At 16.3% G+C, this 18,680-nt stretch overlaps 3 protein-coding genes across 3 annotated transcripts, besides 25 other annotated features; 1 reads left to right on the top strand and 2 right to left on the bottom strand. All coding sequences in view use genetic code 6, as the record gives it.

Annotated features, from left to right (window-relative positions):
• Positions 1 to 4: part of a microsatellite that runs on past the window's edge.
• Positions 1 to 5: part of a microsatellite that runs on past the window's edge.
• Positions 1 to 5: part of a microsatellite that runs on past the window's edge.
• Positions 1 to 9: part of a microsatellite that runs on past the window's edge.
• A 1,505-nt stretch (positions 10 to 1,514) lies between these two features.
• Positions 1,515 to 1,563: a microsatellite.
• Positions 1,564 to 2,019: 456 nt separating this feature from the next.
• Positions 2,020 to 2,082: a microsatellite.
• Positions 2,083 to 4,415: 2,333 nt separating this feature from the next.
• Positions 4,416 to 4,477: a microsatellite.
• Positions 4,478 to 4,513: 36 nt separating this feature from the next.
• On the top strand, positions 4,514 to 5,186 carry IMG5_188470 (hypothetical protein; the record flags this gene model as incomplete). The annotated part of the gene is made up of 3 exons (XM_004027117.1): positions 4,514 to 4,587; positions 4,708 to 5,099; positions 5,161 to 5,186. 3 exons carry the CDS (start codon positions 4,514 to 4,516, stop codon positions 5,184 to 5,186), a joined length of 492 nt encoding a protein of 163 aa, XP_004027166.1.
• Positions 4,694 to 4,909: a microsatellite.
• A 1,585-nt stretch (positions 5,187 to 6,771) lies between the features above and the next one.
• Positions 6,772 to 6,862: a microsatellite.
• A 130-nt stretch (positions 6,863 to 6,992) lies between these two features.
• Positions 6,993 to 7,070: a microsatellite.
• A 403-nt stretch (positions 7,071 to 7,473) lies between these two features.
• IMG5_188460 (hypothetical protein) lies at positions 7,474 to 10,343 on the bottom strand (the record flags this gene model as incomplete). Its single annotated transcript, XM_004027116.1, has 6 exons — positions 7,474 to 7,837; positions 7,895 to 8,050; positions 8,101 to 8,178; positions 8,241 to 8,991; positions 9,040 to 9,838; positions 10,053 to 10,343. The coding sequence occupies 6 exons, from the start codon at positions 10,341 to 10,343 to the stop codon at positions 7,474 to 7,476; spliced, it is 2,439 nt and encodes an 812-aa protein (XP_004027165.1).
• Positions 7,834 to 7,877: a microsatellite.
• Positions 9,937 to 10,007: a microsatellite.
• A 177-nt stretch (positions 10,344 to 10,520) lies between the features above and the next one.
• Positions 10,521 to 10,570: a microsatellite.
• Positions 10,525 to 10,571: a microsatellite.
• Positions 10,530 to 10,573: a microsatellite.
• Positions 10,574 to 10,631: 58 nt separating this feature from the next.
• Positions 10,632 to 10,677: a microsatellite.
• Positions 10,678 to 10,903: 226 nt separating this feature from the next.
• Positions 10,904 to 10,955: a microsatellite.
• Positions 10,912 to 10,992: a microsatellite.
• Positions 10,993 to 11,113: 121 nt separating this feature from the next.
• On the bottom strand, positions 11,114 to 11,839 carry IMG5_188450 (temperature-induced lipocalin, putative). The gene has a single exon (XM_004027115.1). The coding sequence runs from the start codon at positions 11,807 to 11,809 to the stop codon at positions 11,246 to 11,248; it is 564 nt and encodes a 187-aa protein (XP_004027164.1). The 5' UTR covers positions 11,810 to 11,839; the 3' UTR covers positions 11,114 to 11,245.
• A 71-nt stretch (positions 11,840 to 11,910) lies between these two features.
• Positions 11,911 to 11,963: a microsatellite.
• Positions 11,964 to 12,006: 43 nt separating this feature from the next.
• Positions 12,007 to 12,088: a microsatellite.
• Positions 12,089 to 12,201: 113 nt separating this feature from the next.
• Positions 12,202 to 12,241: a microsatellite.
• Positions 12,242 to 12,608: 367 nt separating this feature from the next.
• Positions 12,609 to 12,656: a microsatellite.
• Positions 12,657 to 13,020: 364 nt separating this feature from the next.
• Positions 13,021 to 13,064: a microsatellite.
• Positions 13,065 to 16,566: 3,502 nt separating this feature from the next.
• Positions 16,567 to 16,613: a microsatellite.
• Positions 16,614 to 18,305: 1,692 nt separating this feature from the next.
• Positions 18,306 to 18,338: a microsatellite.
• Between the last annotated feature and the right edge of the window lie 342 nt (positions 18,339 to 18,680).

Here is an 18,680-nt window from a genome sequence, read left to right as displayed (position 1 = left end):
TTTTTTTATATGATATTATAAATATTAAAAAAAAAAATCAATAATTTAATTTTAAAATAATATGAATTTTATATATCGAATGTTTTTATTTTTATCTTCTTATTTTATTTAATATTTTTCTTAATTTCACTTCTAAATAATTTATGTAATAAATTTTATTTATTTTTCTAAATTTATTTATTGTTAAAATTATACATATATTTAAAGCATTTTTTTAAATACTATTATCTAACCTATATGATTATACAATTGAAGAAGTTTTATTTTCATTTCTATATTCATTTTCAATATATTATACATAGAATTATATATATTTCTTATTATTTATTATGCTATATATTATGTTTTATTATTCTTCTTCTAATCATTTAAATAGTTTTTTAACTTTTATTTATTATATTAATAATTTTTAATCTTCTAAATTTATATCTTTTTAAAGTTCTAATTTTAATTAATTTATATAATTTTTAATTTTTTCAATTTTTCAGATTATTAAAGCATTTATTTTTCAAATTCTTTTTTGTTTTTCTTAAAATTAAAATTAAAATTATTCTGTATTAGATTATCATTTATATATGTTTTCAAATAATTTTTGCTTTTATTTTATATTTAGTTTTTTTTTTTCTGAAATTTCACATATATTTTGGTAACTTAATATAAATATCTAGGGAATATTTTTGCAAAAATTAATATTTTTCATTTATATGTATTTTATTTTTATCGCTTAATTTATACTTCTTCATAAAATTAAATAATTTTTTTAATATATTAATTTAAAATATGATTTAAAGTACTATTTTATTGATTAAATTGGATTTTATAATTATTTTTTTTCAATATTTACTCTTATCTTATAATTCTTGAATAAAATGGACACTATTTTTTATTTTTTTAATTAAAAATTCTAAATAGAGATTAGTCTCAATTTAAATTATTTTTTTTGTAAAATTTTTATTTTTATTATTTAATACAAATATCACTAAAAATATAATTCTTATTGTGAGATTTATCAGCAATATTTGGTAAAGAATAATATATTCTTTTATTTTTTCTTATTTTCGGCTTGATAAACATTTGGAATACTTATTTTTAAATTCACTTTTTTTAATTTATTTATATATAATAATAAAAAAATTAAATCTATTATTTAATTTTTGTAATATTAATGTCAAATGAAATAATTTTTATATTTTTTTTAATATAATTAATATATACATACACATATATTTTAATATTTATATATACTATTTCTTAATTAATTAAAAATCAAAAATAGTCAAGTATATAAATAGAAATTTTCTCAAAATTTATATATATATATATTAAATTTTATTTCAATTTTTATGTTATTAAGCTATCTTTTCTTCTTTTAAAAAAACGTTGCCTGTAAATATAAAATTATATATTTGACTATAATATTTTTTATTTTTAAACTTCTTTTTCTATGGTCTTATTAAAAATTTAATTCACCAAACTTAACTTATCTATCTTTTTAATTCACTTAAGTACATTTCAAAGTATAGTCATTTTTATTAGAAAAAGCATATTCATTGTTTATAAGAATGTCTTTAAAATTTGCTCCAGTATGTACAAAAGGAACTTTTGATATATTCCTTTAGTATAAAAATATAAATAAAATAATTAAAAATACAATATACCCTGTATTACAAAATTTATTTTTTGAATTTTATTAATAATTTCTATCTGCTGGAAGTAAGTATTTAGTTTCTTGCATTTTTAAATATGTATTTGATACTTTTTAATCCTTTTAAAATAAATATATATTTAAAAAATAATATTAAAAATATATTATACTCCACCAGATGAAGGGCATATTCTTTAATTTTATTTAGCTTAAAAGTTATTGTTTAATATAGGATTTCTTTCTACAATATTTTAAGCATAAGAAGAAGAAGCTTTAAGTTGTCTTTTTTAAAATAAATCATTTGATTGTGATGGTGGAATAACAATTTATCTATATATATTATAATTATTAAAAAAAATAAAATTAAATTTATGATATATATTATATAAAAATATATATATATATATTATATATATATATATATATATATATTTATAATAATATTTTTATACTTTGTAGAAGATTTAAATTTTTATTCTGGAGATTAAAATATGTTTGCATAATCATAATTTTTATTTCTTTTAATTTAAGGCCTATTTAATACTACCGGTTCTCTTTCGTGTGTAATAGGATTGGCATTTACATAATTTGGATTATTTTTATGTATATTTCTATATTACTATATATTTTATTAAAGAGTTGAAATGTGATCTTTATTTTAGTATTTTTAATTTTAAGGTGGACTCAAATATTATTAATAATATTAATTTTCTTTTCCTTTACCATATACTTTTAATTATAACTTTTGGCAAATAATAACTCTTCGTTATCATTTCTAAATTATTTTTAATCATTATAAATTGAAACCTGTCTATAAAATTATATAGTAATAAATATTTTTTTATTTTACCTATAACAAGACATTTTTAGTTATTTAAAATATAGTTTATTTTTTTTTTAAATAATTTTAAATAAACAAATTATATTTAAAAAAATTAATTTTTTTTAAAAAAAATTAATATAAAAAAGAATTTTAATATATAAAAAATATTATTTTAGTTAAAATAAAAATCTTCTTAAAAATTTAAAAATCAAAAAAAAAAATTATAAAATGATGTTTATAAAAAAATAATAAATTATAATAACAAAATTTTTAAACTAGAATTATAAAAAAATTAAAATAACTAAATAAATTTTTAAAAGTTAATAAAAAAATATATTAAAATTTAATATTAAAAAACTTGAAAATATACAAAATATATCATATTATTAATTAGATATTAAAAATATTAAAATTTTTTATAAAATAGCAATAAGTATTTTTTTAAAAAAAATACGCATTAGTATTTCAAAAAAAAAAAAAAAATGAATATAATAGATAATATTTTATTGAAATAAAACTAATCGATCACTGAATAATTTATCCAATTATTAAATAACTAAGAAGAATTATTAAACTCTTTAAAACTATAATAAAGTTCTATATGCAATTTTTTCAAGAAAAACTCATCATTTATACTTTCTAAGTTAATAGAATATATTACAATAGTATCTTCAAACCCTGATGATATAGACAGAGGTTACGAATACCCATTAATAGCTCATGATTTATTTAATTGTAAAATACAAGTACTTAATGATCTTTTTTTTGAAAATAATAGCATTTATTTATAATAATTATTTAAATTTGTAGAAAATATAGAATCTGATATTTAAATAAATGAAGTATTATCAGGTTATTGGGCGAATTTATTATTTATTTTATTAGAATTGTAACCAAAAAGTATATTTTAATATGTATTTTCACACCAAAACGTAATAAATGGATTGATTTATCATTCTTATAATTAATCAATATATTTAGTTGCGGAATAAATTTTAGTTTTTGAAGTAAATAAATTTAACTTAAAAATACAAGAAGAATTAAAATAATTTTCCCCTTTAAAATTGTCTATTTTAAAATCTTTGATTGAAAATTTTCTTAATATATCACTTGAAAAATCCTTTAATTTATCTAAAATTATATGTAAAATTATTATTAAATATTTCTGCTTGATTGAAGGTAAGGAAATGCTTGAAATAATCTAACAAGAAGATTTTATTAAAAAATATTTTTCTGAATTCTAATCTACAGAAGATACTTAAAAAATACACATATATGGAAATATTATAGAATCTTTATGTCTGCACTATTCATAAAGTAGTGATAATTTTAATAAAGCATATTCAAAAAATAGTGAATATTATTAAATAATGCTGTCTTAATATCAAGAAATGCCTTTTATTTAGCATTTGACTTAGAATATGATAAATTTCGTTTAGAATTTAAAAAAAGATGGCTCTATTTTAGGGTAAAAACGTTTCAAAATAATCGAAATAATTAATTTTGCAATAAAAATAAATTTCCCAATAGTATTAAATTCAATATAAGAAAGCTAAATAATCGAAGAAAATATTAGAATTTTTTTCAAATATGAATAACACAATATTATGCATTAATTAGTTTTGAAAACTATTATTTATATTTTATAAAAATATAAAAACTAAGAGATTATGAAATATATTTTTGAAAAATTGGAATTACAAAATAAGTTAATTGAAAACATCTAATAAAATGTTTATAGTTATAATTAAATTAATAATAAAAAAGATAAATTTATTAATAAAGGATATTTACCGCATGCAGTAATGATATGTGAAAATTTAGAAATAACTAGAAAAATAAATGGATGGAAATGTGAAGATAATTGGAATAATTTTATTAATGGTTTTATAGAAGATTTTTAAGAAAAGTAGTGTAGAGATTTAGGAAATTTTAATTATTATATTGATAATAATGATAATAATAATAATAATAATAATAATAATAATAATAATAATAATAATAATAATGAAGCTATATTAAATGATTTTAATAATGAAGATAATATGTCTCTTTATAACTTATACATAAGATAATAAGCTGCTGAAAAAATGAAATAAAAATCCTCTTACAAAGAAATGTTAAGAAAATAAAATTATTTTAAATAAAAAAAGTAAAATAGTGATATTTAAAATTTGTAATACAATTAGTAGTAACTATAATATTAAAATAAATAAACAAAAATCAACACTAATACTAGCAATAACACTAACACTAATTCTAATACTAACGCTAAAATTAACTCTAATACTAACACTAACTATAACACTAGCCCTAACTCTAACACTAACACTAACACTAACTCTAACACTAACACTAATTCTAACATTAACACTAACACTAACACTAACACTAACATTAACACTAACTCTAATTCTAACACTAACATTAACGCTAACACTTAAATTAATGATTAAAATAATATTTCGTTAAATATTGACTTAGATTTAATTGATGAAGGTGAAAAAGCTTTAGACGATGAAATTTCATAAACAAAAGAAAAAATTTTACAAATCGAAGCTAAACTTTTTGAATCAATAAAATAATTAAATGAAAAAGAAACCCAAAAAAAAATTAAAACCCTAATGATTAGTAATATTCCAACCAGGATTTACAAGAACTAATAAAAGTCAATATCTAAAATAAACAAAAGGATTTATAAAACAGGCAAAAACTTGAATAAATCCGCTAAGGAACAGAATAAAGAAAAAGCTTACAAAACCTTGAAAATCTATAAAAAGTTTATGCCGCAATTTATTAACAAAACACTGACCTAATTTAAGAAAATTCCGACTTATTTTAAATTTAGCAAAATAATTTTTTACTTTTTGAAGAGATTTCCCAAAAATTATAAACTGACCGTTAATAAGAATTAAATTAAACAGAATAATAAGGATATTAGCATGAAAAATCTTTAAAATGGTAATATGAGTAAGAATAAAGAATGATTTTAAATTAAAATTTGCCTAAATTGAAAGAATAGTAATAGGTTTTGCTTGAAATGTATTAAAATGAGTAAGAAAGTTAAAAAAATTAAATTTTAATGAAATACAATTTACAATATTAACAACTTTTAGAAAAATCTATTATTGATTAAAAAAACTTCACAAAGATAATTAAAGAAAAAATAACTTAAAATTAATAGTAAAATACATAATAATAAAATAAATAAAAAGACTAAGATTATATACAAAATGCTTAACAACTTAAGAATACAATGTAAACTTTATTCTAAAATACATTAAATTATTAACAAAATAATAATTAAATATCAACTTTAAATAATAATATAGAAAAAACTAAAACAGAAAAAGAAAAAAACTAATCAGAAGAAAGTTAAATAGATATAAATAGTGTAGAATTCCTTCCTAAAATATTAGAATCGTAAAAAAGACTATTATTAAATAACGAAGTTATTACGAAGTCCTTTAATTCCCCTTCTAGTGTTATTAGACCAAGAAAATAATCTTCTAATGTAGATTATAATAATTATGATAATTATAAAAAAATGCCTTTAGAACATCAACTATTACAATAATAATAAAAAACTTCTTAGTTTGCTAAAAGACCATAAATAGCTTAAAATAAAGAAGACGATCCTTATGATTATCAAGCTTCTTTTTCTGGTAGAGATAAATCACCAACTCCAAGGCATATTCCATTTTAGAAATTGGAATCACCATATAATAATAACAATGTGAATAATTCTTTGTAAATTTTTAATGATTATGTGAATTTTTAGTCTAATTAAATTTAAAAAGCCAAATTAGGTGCATTAGATTAGAATTTTGTGAAAAAAAGAGAATTAGATTAAAAACTTATTTAATAAATAGAAGAAATAAAATAGAAATAACTTAATAGATAAAAAAATTAATTATCTAAAAGTGAAGTTTTTTAGAATAATCAAACTATTAATTTAAATGAAGATTAAGAATAAAGTAATAATTATAATAGCTTATATTCTTAACAAAATCGGGTCTTTATTTAGAATTAAAAAAATAATACAGAAAATTTACTTAACAAAGATAATAATAATTAATAATAAAGTAATACTACTGAAAATTTAGTTAATTTAAATTCAAAATAATAATAATAATATAGTTATAGTAATTTAAATAATAATACAGGCAAATTTAATAATTTAAATAATTAAAATTAATAATAATAAAATAGTACAGGGAATTTACATAATATAAATAATTAAAATAGTAATTAAAGTAATTTTAGTAAACCAATAGATTATGCTTCTAAATATCTCTCTTAAGATGCAAATAATATTTTATTGAAAAATTCAATGGATGCTAGTAATAATTTATTAAAAAAATCAATGGATACAAGTAATAATTTATTGAAAAGTTAATAGTAACAAGAATAATTAAAATTAAATAATAATAATTCGAATAACACTTTAGTTTATTAAATTGAATAAAAATATGGAAACAAACCTGTTTCATAGTCATATTATATTGAAAAATAAAATGAAATATAATAATAATAGCAATAATAATAATAATAATAATAATAATAATAATAATAATAATAATAATAATAATTACAATAATAGGAATTATAAGGAAAAATAAAATAAAAATATTTAAGTTAATCTATTTGCTATGATAATAGCTATAAAAATGGAAGAAGTACTTTAAATAAATCGGATATATTTAATTAAGATAAATTAGAATAAATTAAATAATAATATTAAACAAGAGCTTAAAATTATTTAGATCCTTAAATTTAGTCTTTACTTAATAATTATATTAAGAAATGAAATATAAATATGTATTTTTTCTCTTTAATATAAATAATATATATATATTTTAATCAAGTTTAATAAATTAATAATTATTTATTAATTTTTTTTTTAATATTTAAAAGCAGAATTTTTTTGTTTAAATAAAAAATAATTTATTATAACTGTTTTTTATATTTTTTTTATAATTTTACATTTAAAAAAAAAAAAAAATCATTCAATATATTTTTAACTCTAAAAAATTAACTAAAGTCCAGGATTTTTATTTAAAAATTGAATCAAATCATCTTTATAAATTTTGAATATTTTTCCATTTTTATTTGATTAAATTGAAGTGGTTAAACTTAATCCATTCGTAATAGCTTTTGTTTCACCTACAAAAGTTCCTTTTTCAAGATAATCTAATTATTCTTCCGGACAATCAATAAATTAGAAATTTCCTTCTTTAATGACGAATGCAAAATTTGCTTGTTCTCCTACTTTCCACATTATTTATCCTTTTTTAACATTTTCCTCATTCATAATCATTTCAAGTTAAGTTTTTTGAGATTAAGCCATTTCATTAAAAACCGAATTTCTTTTTTTAAATTAAATTATTTTTTTAATAAAATAAATTAAAAAATTGTATTTCTACCTATACATTGTATATAATGCATTTGATTATCTCGCATGTGTTAAGTTCATAAATTTTTTAATTACAGGACCATCTCCTCCACGACAATCACCAAAAATAAATTTAAAGTCATGTTTTTCAAGAGTAAGTAATGTTAATTATGTCACAGCTTAAACACTAAATAAAATTGCTTTAATTTTATTAATTTATAAATTAATTATTTTTACTTTGCAATTCGTTTCCCACCATCACAAATTAAAGCAGTTTCGCCAAAATATTCTCCTGTTTAATAAAATCTTTCAAATCTTTATAATTTATTAAGTTTATATATTATTTAAATTAATATGTATTTTTTTTAACAAAATACTAATTATTTTTATTATTAGAGTAAACTCTAGCAACTCCATTTTCAATAATATAAAATTTATTTCCAATAGTATTTTCCTTAAAAACAATTTATTAAGGTTTATATTTCTCTTCTAATAACGAATCTAGTAACCATTTAATATTTCTACTAGTTAAATTTTCTAAAATATCAATAGAAGATATTAACTCTAATCTTCTAAGCATATTAATATTATTATTAGATTCTGAAGGATATAAAATAATAGTGTTTTCAATCCCCGTTTTAGCAATTTTTAATCCATTATTTTTTAATAAATCCTTCTCCGCAATATGAATTAGCATCATTTTATTTTTAATATGACTAGGAAGTGCAGCTAAAATAGTCTAAGGAGTATGAATTGGGGGTACTCCGGCTTCATGCAGAATTATATCACTCGTAAATTTTAAATTCGCTAATTATTCATACCGTGTTTTACCAAATATACCTTAATCGTAATATTCTTTGAGTTTTTCAGGATTATAAAATGTATCAGCGGAATAATATATTGATCTTCCCATCAAATAACAATCAAATCTAATACAAGGAATAGTATGGAAAGCATAAAAGAACTTAAATTAACAACCATGTATATTTAGAAATGTCCCTAAAGTCACAGGTCTGAAGAAGAATAAATCTTTAAGTTCTTCCATTCCCATTCCACTTAAAGCCGTATATTTTCTCATAAAGCTATTCATTATAGATCTAGTAGTGATTAATTCTATTCTACTTTAATCTAAAATTTTATATTTAATATTATATTATAATAAAAATAAAAACTTACCTAAAATTTTGTTAAAAGTTCCAGCATCATGATCAGCATGACAGTGGGTAAGTATAATAGTACAAATCGAAACACTTGGGATTCCCATTTTCTTTAAATATTAAGATGAAAAAGGTGGAGGGTCTATCATAATACCTTTCCTATAAACCCAGATTATAAATCCAGTAGTGTTCCCTTTAGCATCGAAACCATGGGAAGATCCCAATACTGTTATTCCAAAATCTGGTGGGACAATACTTATATTTTAATCCATCCCTACAGTTTGTATATCAGAAATGCCTTATAATTAACAATGTGTATCATTCCATACTGTAATATTATTTATATTTGAAGGACTACCCAATGAAATCCTATCGTGATTAAATGAGCTTGTATGCTAGCTGTAAGGCATATTAGTATGATCAGAAGATTAGTCTTATATATCAGGAATTAATGATTATGTTCCTTTAATTTATTTAATTCTAGAGTTTTCTGGGAGAATAACTTAGTCAAGGATTTATTCTAATTATACTCCATTTTGGTAAATCATAAAATAGCCATTTTATTTGTGAATTTCAATTTTGTCTTCTCCTTATTAAATTTTTGCTATTCCTTTTTCATCAAAAATTATAAAGTCTATTAATGTATCAATAGTAAGTGCTTCTTAAGGATTCATAGGATTCTTATTTTTAATTTTTTGTTTATTTGTTATAATTATATATTATTTAAGTGTATTTACCTTAGCGAAAACTTTTAACTCTTTATAAAAATCAGGTATTCCATCTTATGGATATGTATAATAATATTCTTCAGCTATATTCTATAAAAATTTAATAATGAATTAAAATATTTTATTTTGAATTATTTTTATATCTAATAATCTATTTATTTTCAGATATAATAATTTTATAATTTTGATAAATAAACTAATATTAAAATAATCTTATATGTAAATGAAAATATATTAAAAAAATCTTATATGTTAAATATTTTAATTTCTATTAATATAAGCTATTTATGTATTTATAAATTACTTCAAATGACAATGGTCCTAATAATGTTTCTTAAAAAATTGTACGTGTTACTTTTTCTGCTTCTAAAGTGCATATAAGATTAACTTTTCTTCTTTTTACAAAAAAATTAAAATAAGCAGGAAATTCAAATTCAGCTAAATTTACTCCATTTTTTGTATCAAATCTTGTTGAAGGATAAATATAATATGTAGGCACTTCTTAGTTTAAATTTATTGAATCTTTAACTGTCTCAGGGGGCATTCCAAATTAAATAGGGCCTATTTTAGTTTTTAATACACAACCTCCTCTCATTAAATTGTATTTTTAATTTAATTATGCTTCTTAAAAATAAGATAGGATTTTACTTCTTTCTTATTCAATTGATTAATTCAAATCATCTATAAGAGTATCACCATCAATTTTTGATTACATACAACATGCCATTTTTAATAAAAATATATTAAAAAATACTTTATTTAAATATATTGGAAATTAAAAATAATATAATAAAAATAAATAAAAAAAATTATAATATAAAAAATCTTAAATAATAATTATTAATATTTATTTTGAAAATAAAAAAAAAGAAAAAGTAAAAAGTAAAAAAAAAATATAAATCAAATATAAAAAAAAAATTATATACAAAAAATTAAACTATTTATTTTAAAATAGTTTAAACTAAATAAAAAATACATAATTCGATAATAATTAATTATTTTAAGATAATTATTTTTATATATTATAGAAACAAAAGATAATTTATATTAATTTAAAAATTCAAATTTAAAAGTATATTGCTTTAAATCAATTTTATTAAAAAAATTAAAGCTTTAATTATAAATAATAATAAATTAACAATAATTATTATTATTTAAAATAAATATATAATAAAGTATATATATATATATATATAAATATATATATGTATATATATTTATTATATGTATATTTATATGTATATGAAATTTTATTTAATATTTTTCTTAACATAACTTTATATTATTATTTTATTATATAATTAAATATTTATTTACTTAATTAAGTTAATTTTTTATATATATAATATACAGATAAAAATAATTTAATAATAAAAAATAAAAAAGATTTATATGAACTTTCATAAACTTTTAAACTAATAAATATAAAATATTTATTTATTTATATTTAATATTTATATAATAATTATGGTAATTTAATATTAATATATTAAAATATCAATATGTACTACATCCGCTTGTATTTACTTTAACTATATCACTTACATCAAATCCAAGTTCTTTTACTTTACTAATTACTTATAAAACTTTGTTTTCATCATAATTATAGTCTCTTACTAAAATCCAAACATCACTACTTCCAAATTCATAGAATCCGTTACATCCTACAACAGCTGCAATATCATAACCATTATTAACATAAACGACTTCATAGTTAGCAGGAATTAATTAAAATATAGAAAATTTTATCTTAAATTTCCCAGGTGAAACAATTTTACCAGTTGCATAAGCGGATTTATGTTTTCCCTCTTAACTTATACCCTCATTATGAATATTTAGAGTTTCATCTGAATTTAATAAATAATTAGCAAATGCACAAATATCTGTTCTTTAAATATAGCTAAAAGATTCACTAACATAAGCACTGTACCATTTACCTAAATATTTATTTATATCCAAATCAAAATCAGTATAGTTTCCTGATTTGCAAGCACCTTTATTTCCTGATATAGAATAAATATAACCGATATTTAAAATTAAGCAAAAAACAATAAACATCATTTTATATATATATATATATATTTTAATTATTATATGAATTTTATATAAAATAAATTATAATAATTAATTAAAAAAAAATATTTTAAATATAGTGAGAAATAAAAAGATATTATATTATTTATATAAAAATAATAAATTCTTTTATAAAAATATTTGGTTAAAATTATTTTAAATTTAATTAATTTGAATTATTGAAATAATATAAATATAGGAAAATAAATTTATATATATTAATATAATAATAAAATAAGATTTTTATATATAAATAAATATATAAAAAAAAAATATAAAGCATTTAATATTAAAAGATATTTATATTAATAATACAAATATTTAAATATATAAAAAATATATATATTTGTATATATATAAATTAATAAATATCTAATTTTTATTTTATATTATCTAATATTTTATATTATCTAAATATTTACTAATTAATTTTACCGACATGACCCTTTTTATTCATATAATTGTTTTATGGTATATTTAGTTGATGTGTACCTTTATTTAAATAAATATTACATGATTCATAAACGTAACTTATTTAAGTATTTTTTTATTTTCCATTTTAAATGTTATAGTAAATAAAATTGTATAAGTAAAATATTTTTTTTATTTTTTTTATTTTAAATAAAAAATATTAAAAGAATAACTAATAGATTTATTACATAAATTATATTATTAAGAAAACAAAATTTTTTCAATTTATTAAAAATTTCAAAAATTAATTTTAATATTGAAAATAAATAATATTATTTCTAAAATTTAATACATTAATTAAAAATAAAAATTTGATAATAATATTTTATATAAATAATTTTTTATTTATTTAATTATTTATATATATGCTTTATATAAGGAAATAATATATATATATATATAATTTCATAAACTTAATTATTTAATTCTAAAAATGTTTTTTATAAATATTAAAAAAAATTAATATTTCTATTTAATTACTTATATATACTGAATATTATAAGCGTTAAAATATGCGTTTAAATAACGATTTAATTCAATATTAATAACTTGTAAATAACTAGAATAGTTTTATTTTAAATTGTTTCAGACAGATAATTTATTTAACTACTTTTATATATTTAATAATTTAGAATAAATTATTAAATATTTTTTTTTTTATTTTTATAAAATATATAGTATTTTTTTTTGTGTGTTTGGATTTATAAACAATATTAATTAATTTATTATTTTATTAATTTAAATGTAAATTTTTTATATTTTAGAGTAAATTACTTTATAATTTCATTTGAAAATTAATTATGGAAGAAATATAACCATAATAAAATGAATAAGTGCAAACTGATTCGAATACAAATTTAAAAATTAAAAAAAATACTAAATTTTATTAAGAAACAACAGTATAAAGTTAAAAAAGATCTAAATGGGAAGTAGTTAGAGACGTTTATATGGCTAAAAAATTTTAAAATGTGTATTTTTGAATATAAAAATACTTTATAATATATAACTATTTTTAAAATAAAAACTAGAACATTTAAAAAAATAGTTAATAGAATTGATAAGCAATTTGAAGGATAAAGATAATCTAATGCTAATTTTTTAGGTAAAAAAGCGAAAAAAAAATATATTTATTTTTCAAAAATAAATTTTATAGAATACAGAAGCAAATTTTATATTGATCCTGATAATAAAATTATAATATTTTGGTGTTATCTAACATCTATTATGTTATTTTATTTATTAATTTACATGCCGCTTTTAATTGCTTTTGGCAATAATATAATTAATAGAGAATATTTAATTTATTTTGAAGTTTTACTAGATTTATTATATATGATTGATATTTTACTATAATTTTTAACTGGAAGGGAAATTAATTCTATTTAAGTATATTAAATATGTGTATTAAGTGAAGATTATTTGAGGTATAAAATACAAATATTAAAAATTAAAAAATAATAATAATATATAATATACTGAAATTAGAAGTTATTTTATTTTTGATTTAATTTCAATATTTCCATATTATGTGATATTTTAAAATTAATATTATTATAATGCCTTTAAAGTTTTGAAAATAAGATTATATTGGGATAGATATATAAAGTTATTAAAGTTTATTATAAATAAAGTATATAATGAAAAAAAAAAATCAAAACATAACAAAATTTTTTTATATTTATAATAGGTTTTTTTTGTGAGTAAAGAAATAAAATATTAAATTATGGTTTTTAATTTAATTCGGTATTTTTTAAAATTAAATAATTTTATTTTTAAAATATTTTTTTAAGAGTAATTACATTAATTGTTATTAGTATTCATATCCTTTCATGTATTTGGATTTTAGTAGGATGTCTAAATGAAGAATCATGGGTAAATTAAATGAATTAATAAAAATAAGATTTGCATGTTAAAATTGAATTATAAAATAATATTTATATTTCCTCTTTATATTTTACTGTTACTACTATCACAACAATAGGATATGGTGATTATTAAGTTTATACAAAAAACGAAAGAATATTTGCATCAATATTTATGTTTATCGGAATTGCTTTATTTGGTTATATATAAGTAGGTTTGGTGGATGTAGTTAAAATGTCACTTTAATATGGTGAAAAAAATTTGAATTTATAAAAAGAAGATTTTGAAAATTGGATAATATATAGAGAACGAAACAATTAAAATGCAATGCCTAAAAAATTATTAAATGAATTACGCAAAACATATAATCTATAATAAAAATTAAATTTTTAAAATATTTTTTATAATAACTAATATTATAAATATCTTACATAGAATGAAAAAAATAAAATATTTTGTTAATATTTTTAATTTTTCGTTTAATAATTTTGTAGCTTTTTTAGAAATATTCCAGAAATAAATTTAATTGATTAGATTATTCAATAATTATAACCTTTAGTTATTTTTAAAAATAAATAAATTGTATATCATGATAAAATTCCTTCAGGTATATATTTTATAATCTAAGGTAAAGTACTTTTTGAAATACCTAAAGAATAATATGGTTTAATTAACAAATTAAGAATATTCAGAAAATTGAAATAAGGATCCTATTTTGGTGAATCCTGTTTGAATGCTAAAAGTACTCAATATAATATAAGATGTAGTTAAAAACATGATTTATATTGCTTATTTATACAAAGATAATAAATTTTAGAAATATTGAATTAAAATAAACACATATTCTAATGGATAAAATAATTTTCTAACGCCAGAAATTAATATTTTACATAGATAATTTAAAAAATATTACAAATACAAAATAAATAAATTGATAGTAATAGTTTTTTAGTGGATTAAAAATAAAATAATTTATAAAATTTAATAGATTAAAATTTAAATTTTTAAATTTTATAAAATTAAATAAAGAAATAAAATAATAACAAATTAAGCATTTTAGGCATTTTATCTGAAAACTATAATTATTTAAATATTAATAAATAGGATGATGATATATTTATTTACTAAGATATTACATAAGATAAAATTGATGAATAATTAGAACCCAAATAATATAATATACTCAAATTATAATAATAATAAAAAATTAATTAAAATTAACTTTCAATAATTTTAAATAATAAAAAAATAAGAAATTAATATATTGAAAATAATGATTACTATAATCAATATTATGACAGTAATAATCATTATGAAATTAAAAAGAAAAATTCTAAAATATTTAAGATATCGAATTAGTTTTCAGAAGATGATATTTAACTTTAGTTACAAGGAAGTACTAATTAAATGACATAAAAAAAATAACTAATTGGAAATTTAATTGCAATTGGAGGTAATGATGAATCTTTTAATACAAATAAATAAATTTAATATAAAAATGATGAAAATAGAAAAAATAAATATAAAAATAATTAAATGAAGCACTAAAAAAATATAATGTTTAACTAATTTATATAAAATAATTAAGTTTTAGTTAAAGATAATATTTTTTTAGATAATTAAGAAAATCAAAATAATGATATGTTAATTTAAAATGAAAACGATAGTGAAAATTAAATATTATAACTATAATTATCTCCTAAATATACGAATAATAAATTATTAAGTGAATAAGTCAATAATAATATAATTTTAGATGATTATAAAAATAATTACTTAAAAATAAAAACATAAGAAAATAACTAAATTAATAGAAGAAAAACTTCTACATCTCCTACAAGATTGCTCAAAATATAATAATTTTAATAAAAATAAATGACATCAATTAGTGAATGGAATCGAATTAATTCAAATAAACTGATACTTAAATAAAATCTAGCTGATAGAATTTAATAAATAGTTGTCGATGCAACTGACAAAAAATAAGGTATTATAAGCCGAATCAAACAAAAATTATAAAATAAGAGAAATGATAATTTAAAAAAAAAATCATAAAACAACTAAAAAAAATAATAAAAAGAAGAAGAATAATAAATTTATTTATCAAACTTTTATGCTCTATTATAAATTAATAAATTAACTAAATAATTTAGGAAAATCGAAAAAAAATATATAGATATGAGTTAATTGACATAATAAGAATAAAGTTTTTTTGAAGATTTTACTAATTCTAAATAAATGCCTACTATTATTTAATAATCAATAAATCTTAAATAAAATGAAGAAAAATCAGAAACTGATAGCGATGATAACGAATATCATTACTTTATAAACAAATCATTTGATATTCCTTTAGAAATTATTAAACCAAATAAATATTAAGAAGACTTCGAGTTTGTATTCCCATATCTTAAAGTAATATATATATTTTTTTATAAATTAATAATATATTTATTTTGTTAAAAAATAGAATTAGTTACATACATTTTAAAATAAAATAAATGAAATGAAAAAACAGATAAATAATTTTAATGATTTTTGCTAATTAAAGGCATAAAAAATAAAAAAATAATATAAAAATGTAAAAAGTGATTATATAATTAATAAAAACAAAAATTATATGAATTATATTATTTTTAATTAATTTTTCGGAGAAGTCTATAAATTCGCATATATTTGCTTATTTCATATTGTTTTTTTATTTTGTTTTCTATAAATTTTATTTTAAAATCTCAATCAAAAAAAGTAAAAAAGACAATAATCTAATCATTTTTTAATTTAAAGAATTTTTTTTATTTATTTTTAAATTATAGGCTATTATCTATAATTTATAAATCATATGAATTATATTAATTTAAAAAATATTAGTCTATAGCCTTTTTTTTATTGAATTTATTCTTAAAATAATAAAATACAATATCAATAAGTAAAAAAATATTACATTAAAATTTAATTTATTTCAAAATATTAATTTTTTATTTTTCTATAAATAATAAAAATTGTAAAACTCTATGCAAATAAATATTATAAAAAATATTTATCTTATATATTAGATTCATAAATATTTATTAATATGATTCGATATATTTGAAATAATTATAGCTAATTTATCAGAAAACACATCAAAATGAAAAAGATAAATTCTAAATTAATAATTAAAATAACTATAAATTAAATATGCAGTTTTTTACTTTATTATATAACTAATAAAGTTTTGTTATTTAAAATATCTTAATTATACAATTATTTTATGTTTATATTTAGGATATATTAAAATAATTTTGGTTTAGAAATCAATTATATTATTTTAATGAATTATATTCATTTTTAATTAGAACTTATAAATTTAATATCAGTTCAATTACTTATAAAAAAAAATGCTTTCATATAAATACATTCAATTGATTAATATATTTGAAAAAAATAATTTTCATTCGTTTAAATTTAAATAAATTATGTTTCCTGAATACTTTATTAATTTTAATAAAAGGCATTTTTATCACAATTATTACTTTTCTTACATTTATAACAAAAAAAATATGGTACAAAAAAGATAAAAAATATAATAATTAAGTAATAGAAAGATATTAAATAAAATTAAATTAATTATTCATAAAAAGAAGAACGAATTTTTGAAAAATTAATTAATTTGCCTTCGAACTTATAAATGCTAGATAATCCTTGTTTTCATGAATATTATAGATATGATATAATTTAAATTTAATGCAAAAAACTCAATAAAAGCATAAATAAAGTTTAGAAAATGAAATTTATCTTAAAATTGCTTTTATAAAGTCAAAATAAACTAAAATTATTAAATCAATTTTAGACTTAATTTATTGGTAAAATAAAAACTTCTTAGAAATAATTAAGTTTCTTTTATTAATTGAATATTTAAAAATCTTATTAAAGAAATTAAAGAAACAAAAAAAACATGATGGCCCAGACAATAAAAATTAAGAATTTCAAGTAGAAATATCTTAAAAAAAATAAGCTAATATTGATTTCTAATAATGATAATAAAATAAAAATATATAATTTTCAAAATATACTTATTTTTTAGATTATTTTTAATGAAAACATTAATTATATATTATTTTTTAATAAATCGACTGATTTATTAGTAATATGTTAAATAATTTTTTTTTTTTTTTTAATAAAATATACTTTTTAAAAAAGTATAATAAATAATCAGTAAAAATTTACAAAAATACTTTATTTCGAAGAATTATTTTAGAAAAAAAATAACAAAATTAATTATTATAATACCAAAAATAATTATATTTCATTAAGAAATGAAAGAAATGAAATATAACTAAAATACTAAACATTAAAATTAAATAAAAAAATCATCTTTATAAAGAAATATGATATATAATAAATAATATTTAAAATTATTTAAATTAAATCTATTAATATAAAAGTTAATTATAAAATATTATATTCATTAGATAATAAAAATTCAATGAATTAATAATAAATCAAACTAAATCTTTTTATAAAATAAATTAAAAATAAGTAAAAT

This window comes from Ichthyophthirius multifiliis (genome assembly GCF_000220395.1).
Source record: "Ichthyophthirius multifiliis unplaced genomic scaffold scaff_1120509251357, whole genome shotgun sequence".
Taxonomy (NCBI): Eukaryota; Ciliophora; class Oligohymenophorea; order Hymenostomatida; genus Ichthyophthirius; species Ichthyophthirius multifiliis.
This window is presented reverse-complemented; position numbering and strand designations above follow the sequence as displayed.